This window comes from Mastigoproctus giganteus, chromosome 9 (assembly GCF_048544385.1).
Source record: "Mastigoproctus giganteus isolate SK-2022 chromosome 9, ASM4854438v1, whole genome shotgun sequence".
In the NCBI taxonomy this organism is placed as follows: domain Eukaryota; kingdom Metazoa; phylum Arthropoda; class Arachnida; order Uropygi; family Thelyphonidae; genus Mastigoproctus; species Mastigoproctus giganteus.
The window spans coordinates 103,073,476-103,087,519 of NC_143583.1; the positions used below are offsets into that span (position 1 = coordinate 103,073,476).

Genomic DNA, 14,044 nt, shown 5'->3' on the forward strand with positions numbered 1-14,044 from the left:
AAGCATAGCCCTTGAAATACTAAGTAAATATCCAATGGTAACACTCCAGCTAATACCTGCAAAGCAACTGTCGATACTGTTCAACAAACATATAGAATAGCCAACAGCATTGCCCTTTGTAATGACATGTGTTTTAGTCAAAATCTAAAAATTACCACCCTATGGTACTGTGCACCAGCAGCATAGGTAACCATAGGGAGGAAGTCTGCAGAATAGTATAGCTTCAAGGTTTTTCTTGACAATCCCCACTCTGTTCTTGATGTCCTAAAAATAGCTGCAGTGAACTTCTTAACTTTACTAGATAAATAAGAAAGATGTGCAGAGAAATTTAGCTTAGCTTGTAATCAATTGTCACTCCTAAATACAGTATTTCACTTCAGTTACAAGAGAAAGTTGAGTCCCATTAATTTTAATTTGAGGAGGTCTGTTTAGATCTAATTTAGTCAGATCCTTTAATGCATGGTTGGTAGAAGTCTAAAGCCCTTCGGGAATTACCTTCAATTAAAATAGTTAAATCATCAGCATATGCAATGTCTAGTCTTGTCAAAAGATCGTGCTAACCATTCCTGTAGTACCATATTCCACATTAATGGTCCCAAAATCGAGCCTGAGGATACTCCCGAGTAACCTTTCGCTTTACACACAGAAATTTTGATTTCACCAGCATTTTCCTTTGTGAAAAATAACTTTGCACTAAGAACTACTGAGGGCAATTAACTATTACAGATCAACTTGTACCTGTTGTAGGCTTCAATACTTTTCATCACTATGTAACTATCCCATGTATTATTTTCCTGCTCTATTTGACCAGCCAGCTGTGCATTCATCCATTTCAGCATTCTCCTCCTGCAATATTTTCTCAATGGTATGTGTGTCTTACTGTATTTCTTATGGGTTACATCAATCAATTTTAATGCAAGATTTAGGAATGTGATGCATTTCAGCCAGTTTGTACATCACATTCCCAGTGATGATTAAAGAGAGCAGCAAGTTCTCATATTCAGGATCTTCAATCAATGTGACGTGGTTGACTCACACTTTCTTTCTTCCATCATTATTAATGATGAATCTTGAGTATATGGCTATGAACTGGAAACAAAGACCCACTTCTTTCAATGAAGGACTTCATCTTCCCCAAGCTTCAAAAGAGAAAGACTGTTGCAATCAAATGGGAAGGTTATGCTTATATTTTTTGCCTCAGAAAGGATTGTTTATTATGAATCTGTCCTGCATGGTCAAACAGCAAACCATGTATGCTACAAAACAGTTCTATGGCAATGCTGTTATGACAAAACAGCCAGAAAAGAAGTGACTTCAGCACTTTCAGCATGACAATGCCACTGCATACAGAGTACTTTCCATTCAAGAATTTTCTGTGAAGCACTCCACAACTATGATTCTCCATACTTGCCAGTGATCATATACCCTGTGATTTTTTATTTATTTATTTTTTTTTTTTTAAGTTCTTCCAAACTTAAAAACCCTCCTTGAAAGATCAGATTTGCAACTGAGGAATTTATTCAGAATATGACACAAAAAACTACCAGTAATTCCAAAAGATGTCTACAAGGAACACTTCCAGAAGTTGCAGAAGTATTGAAATTGGTGTATATGATGTCAAGTAATCTTAATAGTGTATGCAGTGTCCAGGAGACTAATAGCATTGTAAGAAGATCCATCCAAATAGCTGGTAAGCTCCATTATTCTATATATTAGTTTAGTCCACACACTTTCTGATTACTCACTCACTCACACTCACACACAGGTGTACAGTTTATTCACAAATTTAATCCAAAGCTTCAGATTTTTGCTACAGCTAGAGTCAAACAAACAGATCAAAACCCTGCACTTTTCTTAATTTTTGCATTTTTACATAGCCATCTGGATGTAGATTAAAGGAAATATTTTGTTTACTGCAACAAATTAGTGTACAAATAGGGCATAGCCACATTCTGTGAATACCCTTTGTTAAGAATTGCCTTGATATTGCACAATTATATAAAAAAAATATATGGCAGTATATTTTTCCAATAAATTGGAGAAATATACTGCCATTCGTTTATGCTGGGTAATAGCATACAGTAAGTGTATGCCATTACCCAGTGCCACTCGATGAAGAAAAATACTGTTACAGTAGACAGGCACCATGAAAAACCCATAGAAGCCTTTGACAACACTAATTCACAATATGTGAGATGCGAGTTATTTTTAATGTGGATAAATCTCATAACAGGGTTGATTCACAGTTATCTATTATTTTTTATCTTTCATGATTAGTGAAAAACTGAAAATAATTCAAGAGGTGAAATTCATCCAGAATAGTTGAACAATGAACTAAAATGCAGAAAAATTTGGAAATAGTGCTGATGGTACGGTTTTTTTTTTTATGTCAATGGGATGTGAACTTATTCGGGAGCACAGAGTATTCAAAAACATATGGTATATTTGTTTATAATATGTCAGTGAGACACAAATTATTTTACTGTGAATATATGTCACTGAAGGATTGTTTCGTGCTTATTTAATAAACAAGCAGGTATTGAAATAGTTTCAGAAAATAACTTGATGGCACTGTCGTAACTGGTTTTAGATGTACCTGAATCACTCATCAGCAAACAGGCAGCCTCAGTTAGTAACCATGTATCAGGCAATGAATAAATAAATCTAATTTAAAACAAGCAGCCATGAGGTGTTCTGAATACCACTACCTTTATTCACTGCCTAACATGAGGTTGTTAACTGTGGCTACCCATTGTGTGATGAGTGATCCAAATAGGTCAAATTGGTCATAATAGTGCTACCAAGTTTTTAATGAATAATCAATTTGTCCATTGGATGATGTAATTCAATTAAAACTAATATTAGTCACTTTAGGTCAACTAGTGAATAAGCACAGTAATTTCTAAAGTGCTTAAGCCCAAACTCTGTCGCTGTCACTGGAGGAACAACAGTGTCCCTATACAGTCACAAGAGAAAATCATAACAGTGTAGCATTTATTTTCTGAAACTATTTCACAGTTATCTTTTATGTTTGATCTTTCATGGATAGTGAAAAACTGAAAATAATTCAAGACAGAAAAGAAGGAACTAAAATTTTTTACTACTAAAATTTTTCTTTTTTTTTAATGTCTTAAAAACAGAGTGTGTTGCTTTCTGAGGATGTGTGGTGTAATTGAGAAAATAAATAAGGAATTTTTTATTCATATATATATATATATATATCATATGGCAAAGTTCAGAAGTACTTTACCTCAGGTTTTTTACTTGATAACAGTGGCCAACAAATTTAACTTTTTTTGCTTTTTCTCATAATGAAACGTTATCCATATACATTGTCCAGTCAAAATATTAGAACCCCCCATTTTATCAATTGACCATTCCTCCCTATCTGGTGCACATGGTACTGCAGGTTTGTGGCATGTGGTCCACATGAAGTACCTTGTCAATCTGAGCAAGGAACTTGAAAAAAGTTGACTGTTCAGTTGAAACAGGGCAAGATTATGGAAACTGTGAATCTTGTGGGCTGTTTGCAGAGTGCCCAGTGCTGTAGTTAAAGTGTTCCAAGAGTGGGCAGAGCAGCAGTCACTGGGCAAACTTGCTAAGAACAAAAATTGCATATAAGTGTAAATGCTTAATGCAAAAAAAAAAAAAAAGTGGTATATAGAAAATACCTATATATATCACTATTTTCTAAAACTTTATATTAAAGTCAATCAGTTAAAGAACATTTTTCAACACCAGAACAACTAATCAAAGGATAAAACATGCTTTGCTGGATTGGGTGGTTATAATAAAGATAGTTAAGTTTTCATAATTTTTATTATAATTATTTAATATAATTTTTCATATGCATGTTAGTTTAATTAGCATTATTTTTTTTTTTTTTTTTTTTATAAAAAGTGTAGTGTGCTTTATCCTCAGATAATGAAGTTAATGTTTTTGAAAAATAATTAGAGCTGTATGTACTGACCTCATTTCACCTGTACTATTACCACAGACACCATTTGAATTATTTAATACAGGATTATTACAACTGGAAATAAAAGTGTTCTTTGACGTGATTCCAACTGGAGAATGAGATAATGTTTCGCAATACTTTTCTTTGCAGGCCTTAGAAAAAATATTTACACTTATCACAAAAAAGGTATGCTTTGAGTTTTTCAATAATTAATTTTTTAATAGATAAATACATGATGAAATCTATAAGTATAAAAATATACACTGAATTTCTGAATTATTGTGAAAATTATATAGTGCATTTTGTTAAGTGTAGTGTATATATGTACAGTAGAACTTCGATTGTCCGTCACCCTATTTACCGTCAGTCTCTGTTAACCATCACTTAATCCCACTATGCCATAATGCATTGTGATAATGGCACCATATGTCACTCAGTCTTTGTTTACAACTCACTGTATACGGTTGTACTTTAACCTCTTGTTTCATATTTTAATCATTTTTATTTAGTAAACCCATTGAAATGATAGAGAAACGTAAGAGAGTAGTGTTGAGATGACACTGGTCAACAAGGTTTTGCTAACATGGGTGAAAGCAAGCATTTTTTGTTAATTTGTGCTGATTACAAATATAGCAGTAAAAAGTTTCTATCATGTCATATTTTTTTAGAAAAATGCAAAAACAGTTTTAAAAAAACATAAAATAGCTTCAAAATCAACCAAAATCATCGCACTCTGTATCTTTCCCGGTTGAATTTATTGTAACAAAAGAGACATATCTGTGTTGTTTAATGGTATACTCTTATTAGTTTTATGGCCCTGAGGAGTGGCCACTCTGAGTTATATTGCTATAATCCTTATTATGCAGTAGCATGCTTGGACCCTACTACATTTCCAGCAGCCAAGCTGCCTCTGTGAAAGACAAATTGTTTACAAGCTGTCTTTAGCCCTTAAATGTACATTTTTGGGGTTAGTTTCGATTTGTGAGATCTAGTGGTAGGTTCTAGTGTTTTAAAGTTCCATTTTGGTCTTGTGAAAAGTCATGAAATGGAGCAAAAATGCCTTGCATGCGTTCATTTGCCAAACAGTTTTTGCTATGTTTGTGGACAATTTACAGTGAAGTCACAACACTGATCAATCACAGACAAAGTGAAACAAGCTTATTATTTTTATTTTGGTTGTTACGTGGGTGATCAGGATAAAAGGTGGTCACCATGTATGTTCTGTATAACGTGCTATGTAAATCTGATTGAATGGATGAAGGGGAAGAATTCTAAAATGCCTTTTGTTGTTCTGATGATCTGGCAAGAACCAACAAGTTACCTCAAAGATTGTTACTTCTGCCTCACAAATACTAAGGGGTTTTCAAGGAAAAATAGAGTTAAAATAAAATACTCCAACCTTCCATCCACAATAAGACCAGTACCACACACACCGAACTCCCTATTCCTCAACCTAGTTGTGCAAAAATCACTATTCCAGAAGAAGAGCAAGAGTCACTGGAGCCCATTCCTGCCCCTTCAATGTTGGTTGGTTGATATGATGTTTAATGGCACAAGGGCTGCTAAGGCCATATTGTGCCTCCCCCTCAATGTCTGCAGATCTCTTTGTTACAATCCTGAAAATTACAAACCCCCACACTTAATTGAGCAAAGTGAACTTAATGATTTGGTTAGGGATTTAAATCTTTCAAAGCAACAGGATGAGCTATTAGGATCTAGGTTGCAACAGCGGAATTTGCTGGCATAAACCACAAGCATTTCTGTGTTTAGAAACCGAAATAAAAAGTTTGTGGGTTATTATCAAATGGAAGGTTCTCTTTGTGTCTGTAAACAGATTGATGAATGAACTAGGGTTTGAACACAATCCTGAAGAATGGAGATTATTCATCGATTCTTCTAAACTCAGTTTAAAAGCAGTTTTGATACACAATGGTAATATCAAACCATCGGTCCCAATGGCTCATTCAATGGCTATGAAAGAAACCTATGATAGCATGTCATTGCTATTAAATGCCTTAAACTATAAGATATATTGTTGGAAAATTTGTGGGGATTTAAAAGTAATTGCTTTGTTGTTGGCCTACAGGGTGGTTTTACTAAGTACTGTTGTTTCCTGTGTTTATGGGATAGTTGAGCAGTAGAACATCAGTATATTGTGAAGGAATGGCCCATCAGAGAAGAATACGTTCCCGGGAAACTCAACATCAAATACAAGCCTTTAGCGAAACCTGAAACGGTGCTTCTCTTGCCTTTGTACATTAAGTTGGGTCTCATGAAATATTTTATAAAAGTTCTGGACAAAAATAGTGAAAGTTTCAAGTACTTAAAAAGCCAGTTTCCAAAAATTAGTGATGCAAAGTTGAAGGAAGGTATATTCGTGGATCAGCAAATTAGATGGTTTTTAAAGGGAAAAATCTTTGAAACTAAACAATGCCACTGAATTAGCTGCATGGCAATCCTTCAGAGCTATTGTTAGTGGTTTTTTTGGGAATAAAAAAGTAGAGAACTATAAAGAGTTGATAGAATTGTTGCATAACTATCAAAAGTTTGGATGCTGAATGTTGATGAAGATACACTTCCTACATTCGCACCTGGACTTCTTTCCGAACAACTTGGGATCTGTCAGTGACAAGCAGGGGGAATGATTCCACCAAGATACCCAAACAACGGAGCAGAGGTACTAAGGACAATGGGATCCAGCAATGACGGGTGACTATTGCTGGTTTCTGATAAGGGAGGATCATTCTGCTCATAAGAGGGGCAAATAACTGTAAGTTGTATGATTTCCTATTTTTGCCTCCACTTTTGTGGGTCAATTGCTTTTGGAATGTGTACTAGTCATCATTTCTATTTCAAGCAATCAATTTACAAGAAAAGTAGTCAAGTACATTTAGATAAATAAAAATTCACAATTTTTGGAAAAAAAGGAGCACAATGCCATAACATGAAAATGTGATGTGCTACAAACTTTCAACTGTCATTTTCGTTTTCAGCACATGCGATTTAGTCAAAATCAGTTGATTTTGTTCATGTTATCGAAAAAAAGTTTAAAACTGTCGGCTAGTGTTATAAAAAATTGAAATAATCAGTCTTCTAAGAAAAGGTGAAAGAAAGTACTACAGGTATAGCATTGGTTTATGGAATAGGAAGAACAACAGTAAATGATATAAAGTGTGATGCAGACAAAATTTAAAACCATGTCGAAAACAGAAACCACTGAAGGTAATGTTAAAAGTCGTAAAACAGTGAAGCTTCCTAAAAATGAACAACTGGATACTGCAATGTTTCAATGGTTTGTTCAAAAACGTAGCCAAGGAATTCCATTGTCGGAACCTATAATAATCGGAAAAGCCATTGAAATCAATAAAAAACTAGACGGAGATCCTTCATTCAAGGCTAGAATCGGATGGTTGGACAAATTTAAGTTTCACCATGGTATTCGACAGTTGTCGATCCAAGTGAGAAGCTAAGTGCAGATAGAGCTGAAATTTCTGTTTATCGTGAAAAACTACAGCTGATCGAAGTTCGGTTAAAAACCAAATATAAAACTGTAATAAGACTGGCCTTAATTGGAAGGCACTACCTCAAAAGACACTGGCCTCAATGACTGAACATATGGCACTGGGATATAAGATGCAAAAAGACTGCCTCACTATAATGGTATGTGCTAATGCCAGCAGTAGTCATAAATTCCCTTTGGTTGTTATAGGAAAACCGAAAAAGCCTAGATCACTTAAAAATATTAATTTAAATGCTTTGCCAGTTAAATATTTCTCACAAAACAATGGATGGATGGGTCAAGATATATTTCATGATTGGTTTTATAAAATATTTGTACCATGTGTAAATTCACATCTGGCATCAAAAAAAGGTTTACAACACTATGCAATGCGAACAATGCACCTACTCATCTCATACACATATGTGATTTAAAAAGTGATGATGGCAAAATATCATGCCACATTCTGCCAGCAAACACGACATCTCTCATTCAACTGATGGACCAAGGTGTGATTGAGATTATGAAACATCGTTACTGCAAAATGTTCATTCAAAAACTTGTTTCGGCAGAAAATAAAGTAGATGTGATAGAGTTTTGGAAAAGCTACACTATAAAAGATGCAATTTTCAATGTTGCTGATGCCTGGAATGACGTTCCAGTTCAAACAATACAAAAAGCTGGAATAAGTTGTGGTCAGAAATATATTCAAATGATACAAAAACCATTCCAAAAGAAACTGAAATTTTGCAGTTATGTTCGAATGTTCCTGGTTTTAAAAATATTTAGATGGAGGAAGTAAATGATTGGCTGGATATGGACAAAATGGACATTGGATGCAAAATTTTAGACAACGATGAAATTGTGCAAAGAGTGATGACAATTTTGGATGATTCTGAAACTGAAGAAGAAGAAAAAGCTGCCACTGATGGAACAACAAACATAATTAGCCACTGTGAAGCTGAAACTATGTTGTCAGAGTGCACTGAGTGGTTCAAGGAGAAGAAGCAGAAGAAGAAAATTCGTAACATTGCCTCCCAAAAAGCTCAAGGGGAAATGAAACAAAAGAAATTGACTGACTTTTTAAGAAAAGAAATTTAATAATGTAACACTGTTTTCTTTTAAATTTCTATTACAGTATAGTTTAGGGCTAAAGCCTCAGGTTACATAAATAGTTTAACTAATACATAAGTTAGTGCATTTGCATCATTAAGTATATCTCATAAGTATACCTTCACAACAAGTTGCCATGATATTGCACTACCTTGAATAAGTAACGCTTCACCATAGAAGAAGACTATTGTTACTTATTCTTTACTTATATTTATACTTTGCAACCGGATTGTCATCATTGCAACATCATGGTACCTGCCCACCCACTGATGAGGAGCCAATAAGTTCCGAAACAGTGCCGTACGGGTGATGGTATCCGCTGAGAATAAGTAACAATAGTCCTCCTATGGTGAAGTGTTACTTATTCAAGGTAGTGCAATATCATGGCAACCTGTTGTGAAGGTATTCACAACATGAGATATACTTAATGGTGCCAATTTACAACTACTTATGTAGTTGGCTATGTACAGAATTGATGCAAATGCACTACCTTGTACATCTTTTAAATTTCTTTAATGACATTAGAACAACATTGTATGTAATACTGTTTTCTTTTAAATTTTTTTATGATATTACTAGACCAATGTAAATAAAAATATTAAAAATAGGTATGTATGTATGTATATATCTGTACTATGATTTTTTGATGACCTGTTAAAAAATAAATAATACTTAAAAGTTTAATTAAATTTCATTAGGTTATGTATTATGTAATAAAATAAACAAGTAAGATGATCCAGTCTATTGTATGTATAATGTTTTTAATGTACATATTCTATTACCCGTCTATTCGATTATCCATCATGGTCTCAGTCCCATACACTGACGGACAATCAAAGTTCTACTGTAAATTTTTAAATACTAACTAAATCGAACTTATTAGCAAGTTACAATTTCAAATGTTATATTTTAAGAGATATGTCTATAAAATCTGTGTATACATACACAGATTTTATAAACTTGTACATAATGATCTCCCATATAAATTTCTTTTTTGAAAGTACTATACTGGTGCCAGTGAGATACCAAATAGTTACAAAAATTTCACTCAGTTTTACCAAAACAATATATTTTTTTTCCCCTCAGCAAATATTCATTAAAAGTGATATACTTTGCATATCTTTTTTGCACACTATTTTTCTTTTTCAAATGTCCTCTCATTTCCATATTTTTATGCCAGTTAGATACAACAGATGGTATTTCTTGTTGACAGAGACTCTCTTCACTCTTGAAACAATTTTGCCATCATTTCTAAAAACTTTCAGCCAAGAATGGCATCCTTCAATGGACATCCTTCAAAAAGATAGAAACCCAAATAATCATGATCCAAGCAATAATGGTGCAACACAGTTCAGTTTTCAAATTGTTTTTCTTGTTTTCAAACTCTGTGCCATCTTGCATTACAATGCAAGGTATTAATACAATTGATTGTATTAACTGCATTCATACAACTGAACAATACAACAGTAGATTTACTACTAAGACAAAAAACATGGTTATATCTCCAAGACTATTACAGAAATAAGAACACCAATTATACCACGGAACTGAATGCAGAAAAAAAAAAAAACTGTGGCACTTAAATTATAATTGGCAAGATTCACATCTTGCCAATTATAATTTAAGTGCCACAGTTTTTTTTTTTTTCTGATACCAAAACATTCAAATTAAAATTAACTCACAAAAATAAAAAAAGCAAGGGAAAAGTGACATTTATTCCCAGCAGCACAAATGCATAACTTCCTGCTCAAGGTAACACCAACCAAAGGGTGAGCCACTTTCACAATAAATGAACCAAAAATCACAAGCATTGACTGACACGTAACCACTGACGTGCCACGAATATGTAGCACTCATCCTTTGGTGGGTGTAAAGGTGCATCTCTTTGGATAAGTGGTTATGCAGTTGCACTGTTGAGAGTGAGCTTGCCAAGTATATTCCTAATGTTACATTTATTTAGTGCATTTGGTTCCATAGTGTAATTAGTGTTCTTTCTTCTTCATTAATACAATGTTTTTCTTTTTCTCCTTAACTTAAGACTGAGTGTAATGCTCAGGAAAATTCCCTGAAGTGAGAAATATGATATGCCATGGTAGTAAACATAGTGTTGAGGGTTAAATGGCACTGGTGGTTGCCCATAATGATTTACGTGCCACAAATAAGTGGCACTCATCCTTTGGTGGGTGTAAAGGTGCATCTCTTTGGATGAGTGGTCATGCAGTTTCACTGCTGACAGTGAGCTTGCCAAGTACCGTATTTTCCCATGTATAAGACGCACCCTTTTTCGAAAAATTTTGGGGTCTAAAAACTGGGTGCATCTTATACAGTGGTTGTAGATTTTTTTACTTGCATTTCCCGCTTTTTCGCGCTCATTGTTTCGCACTTGTTACCAGTATATTAGGTTAGATTTTGCCACGTTCTGCCCAGAAATGGCTCAGAAAAGATTTTCATACAGTGCTGAATTCAAGTTAAAAGTGATCCAGTTTACAAAAGTGAATGGAACTCGTGCTGCTGAACGTAAGTTTGGTCTTCCTCCAACTGAGAAAACAATCCGAGACTGGCTACGGGAAGAAGAAGAAGAAGAAACCCTACTGAAAACGCCACGGCAAAAGAAGGCCATGAGAGGCAAGTCAGCAAAATGGCCTAATTTAGAGAGGGAATTGATGATATGGATTGAAGAGCAAAAGGCAATTGGAATTCCTTGACAAAGATGGTTCAGCATGAGGCAAGAAGAATTGCTGTTGAAAAAGAAGTTACTGATTTCAGAGGAGGACACAATTGGTGTTTCAAGTTCATGAAACAGAATGGACTAAGCATGTGTACACACACCAGACTTACCCAAAAGGTGCCTGAAAGCTATGAGTAGAAGGTCCTTGAATTGCATCATTTTGTCATTCAATTTTTTTTTGGTAGTTGTTGACGCATCCAGCTTCTGTGGCCATAATGCACCTCCCAAGGTTTTTGCTGTACTTTGATCCAAGCCCGAGGCGGGATTTGAACCCGTGACCTCTGGGTTGCCAGGCAGGCACTTTACCCACCCAGCTAGCCCAGTCGGCTTGTCATTCAATGTCGGAAGACACATCAGTTTGAGTTGGGACAGATTGCAAATATGGACGAAGTCCCCCTTCAATTTGATGTCCCAGGTAACAGAACTGTTGATAAGAAGGGGGTAAAAACTGTAACTGTGAAGACAAGTGGACATGAAAAGAGCCATTATACAGTTGTTCTAGCTTGTTGTGCTGACGGAACCAAGCTGCCTCCCATGCTGATTTTCAAATGCAAAACAATGCCAAAAGAAGACATTCCTCGAGGAGTGATTGTCCACGTTCATGGCAAGGGTTGGATGGATCAGGATGGGATGAAGATCTGGTTTGAGAAAGTTTGGAGAAGGAGACCAGGTGGGCTCTTATGCAAACCTGCCCTATTGGTGCTTGATCAGTTCAGGGCACACATAACAAAAAACACAAAGAAGATTGCTGCAGAGCAAAAAACAAAACTTGCCGTCATACCTGGAGGCTTGACATCCCAGCTCCAACCACTTTATGTCAGCATTAACAAACTTTTCAAAAGCTGCCATGAGAGACAAATGGAACCAATGGATGAAGTCTTCTGGGGACAATTTGACACCAGTAGGAAGAGTGAAGAAACCAACTATAAGGGAAGTTTGTACCTGGGTGAAAAGATCCTGGAATAATATCAAGATTGAGATCGTTGTCAAGTCATTTAAGAAGTGTGGCATTTCAAATGCCATAGATGGAACTGAGGATGAGGCAATATATGAAGACAGTGATTCGTCATCAGACACAGATGAGGACAAGCTAATGGATGGGAGTTTTGACAGTGATGAGGAGTTGTATGAATTTTGTGATGAATAAAACTTGAGTTCAATAACTTTATGTAATACATTTTTTTTCAAATTTCAGGCCTCAAAATTAAGGTGCGTCTTATACATGGGGAAATATGGTATATTCCTAATGTTACATTTATTTAGTGCATTTAGTTCCACAGTATAATTAGTGTTCTTTCTTCTACATTAATACAACAATGTTTTTCTTTTTCTCCTTAACTTAAGACTTTGAGTGTAATGCTCAGGAAAATTCCCTGAAGTGAGAGATATGATATGCTATGGTAATGAACATGGTATTGAGGGTTAAATGGCGCTGGTGGTTGCCCACAACTCCACTGATATGCCATGGTAGCAATAAATGTCTCCACCCCAGGCTCTGACAGTGATTGAGAAAGAAATCAAAAAAGCTGTTTTATTTTAAATGTAAATTAATTATCCAGATAAATAAATTAGCTCATTCCTTCATTGGGTGTAATCATCCCATAGTTCAAGTTTATCTGTGTGATTAAAAAATGTCTATCATCTCTCAAATTAAAAAAAAAAAAAAAAAAAAAAAAAAAAATATATATATATATATATATATATATATGGATATCTATAAATGAATAACTCAAAATCCACAAAAACATACCAAATGTGGCATGTCATAAAAGAAAATCAACTTATGAATTCATTCAGATTTCATAACTTATAAATAAAGACTACAACAGAAGAAAACAGGATACATTGCAAACCCACACTTCTATACAACTCTTACATCCAATCCTGCCAACAAGTTATTCGGGAAGTCAATCGGTGATGAATTACATTGCTTTTTTTGAAGGCAGATTTTAGCTCATGTAGGATTCTTGGAGAAGGTGTAAGCTGCAATTCACCCCCCCCCCACAAAGTATACTAAACATGTTCTATAGAGTTCAGGTTTGGATATCTGGCAAGTTACTCCACTCTGAATATCTTTGCTTTACAGAAATTCAGCTGACAACTGAGCCCACATTATGATTAATAAAGAAGGATCTGAGAGTCCTCACACAGAACTCTCAGATTTCATTTCTCTATTAGTGTCAAGGTAACAAGTATATCCTTTACTGCAGCAAGACCTATATAAGACAGGAAAATAAACACACACTTAAAAGAACACACCAACCATGCAAAACATGGAGGGAATGGTGTGATTTTTTTTTTTTTTTTTTTGGCTGATGCTGCATAAGCTCATACACTTGCTTTCTTGCATCACATGCCACTACTACTACTACTACAACATGGCAATACTGGCAGCAAGTGACATGGCTTAATCTCTGGGGAAACAGGCATTCAACTTGAGAGTCTATATATTTTGCAATGGAGTGACATAAGAAAAGCACTTTTAATGATTCATACAGGATGCTGTCCGATCCCACCTTAACAGGAATGGCTAGTGGTCTTTTCCTCCATCCCAACAGGTATCAGCACTCCTTTCCCCAAGTTCCATCTCTGTCCAATCTCTCTCACTCCCCTTTCTATTTTATCTTCAGTTTTTAGTGTATTGAACACAGCTGATAACAGCCCTTCCAGCATAAGGAAACCTCCTCAAACACAATAGAAGCCCCCACCTTCCTGGCACAGAGTTCGGAGATCATCCAGGCCAGCA

The 14,044-nt window shown here is 35.2% G+C and overlaps 1 protein-coding gene across 1 annotated transcript in view; it reads right to left on the bottom strand.

Annotated features, from left to right (window-relative positions):
• Window positions 1-14,044, bottom strand: part of LOC150080604 (uncharacterized) — a 138,855-nt gene that overhangs the window by 23,106 nt on the left and 101,705 nt on the right. The window contains exon 6 of the mRNA XM_090380751.1: window positions 3,971-4,110. Coding sequence (XP_090236877.1) covers window positions 3,971-4,110 — 140 coding nt within the window. The remainder of the gene's footprint in view (window positions 1-3,970; window positions 4,111-14,044) is intronic.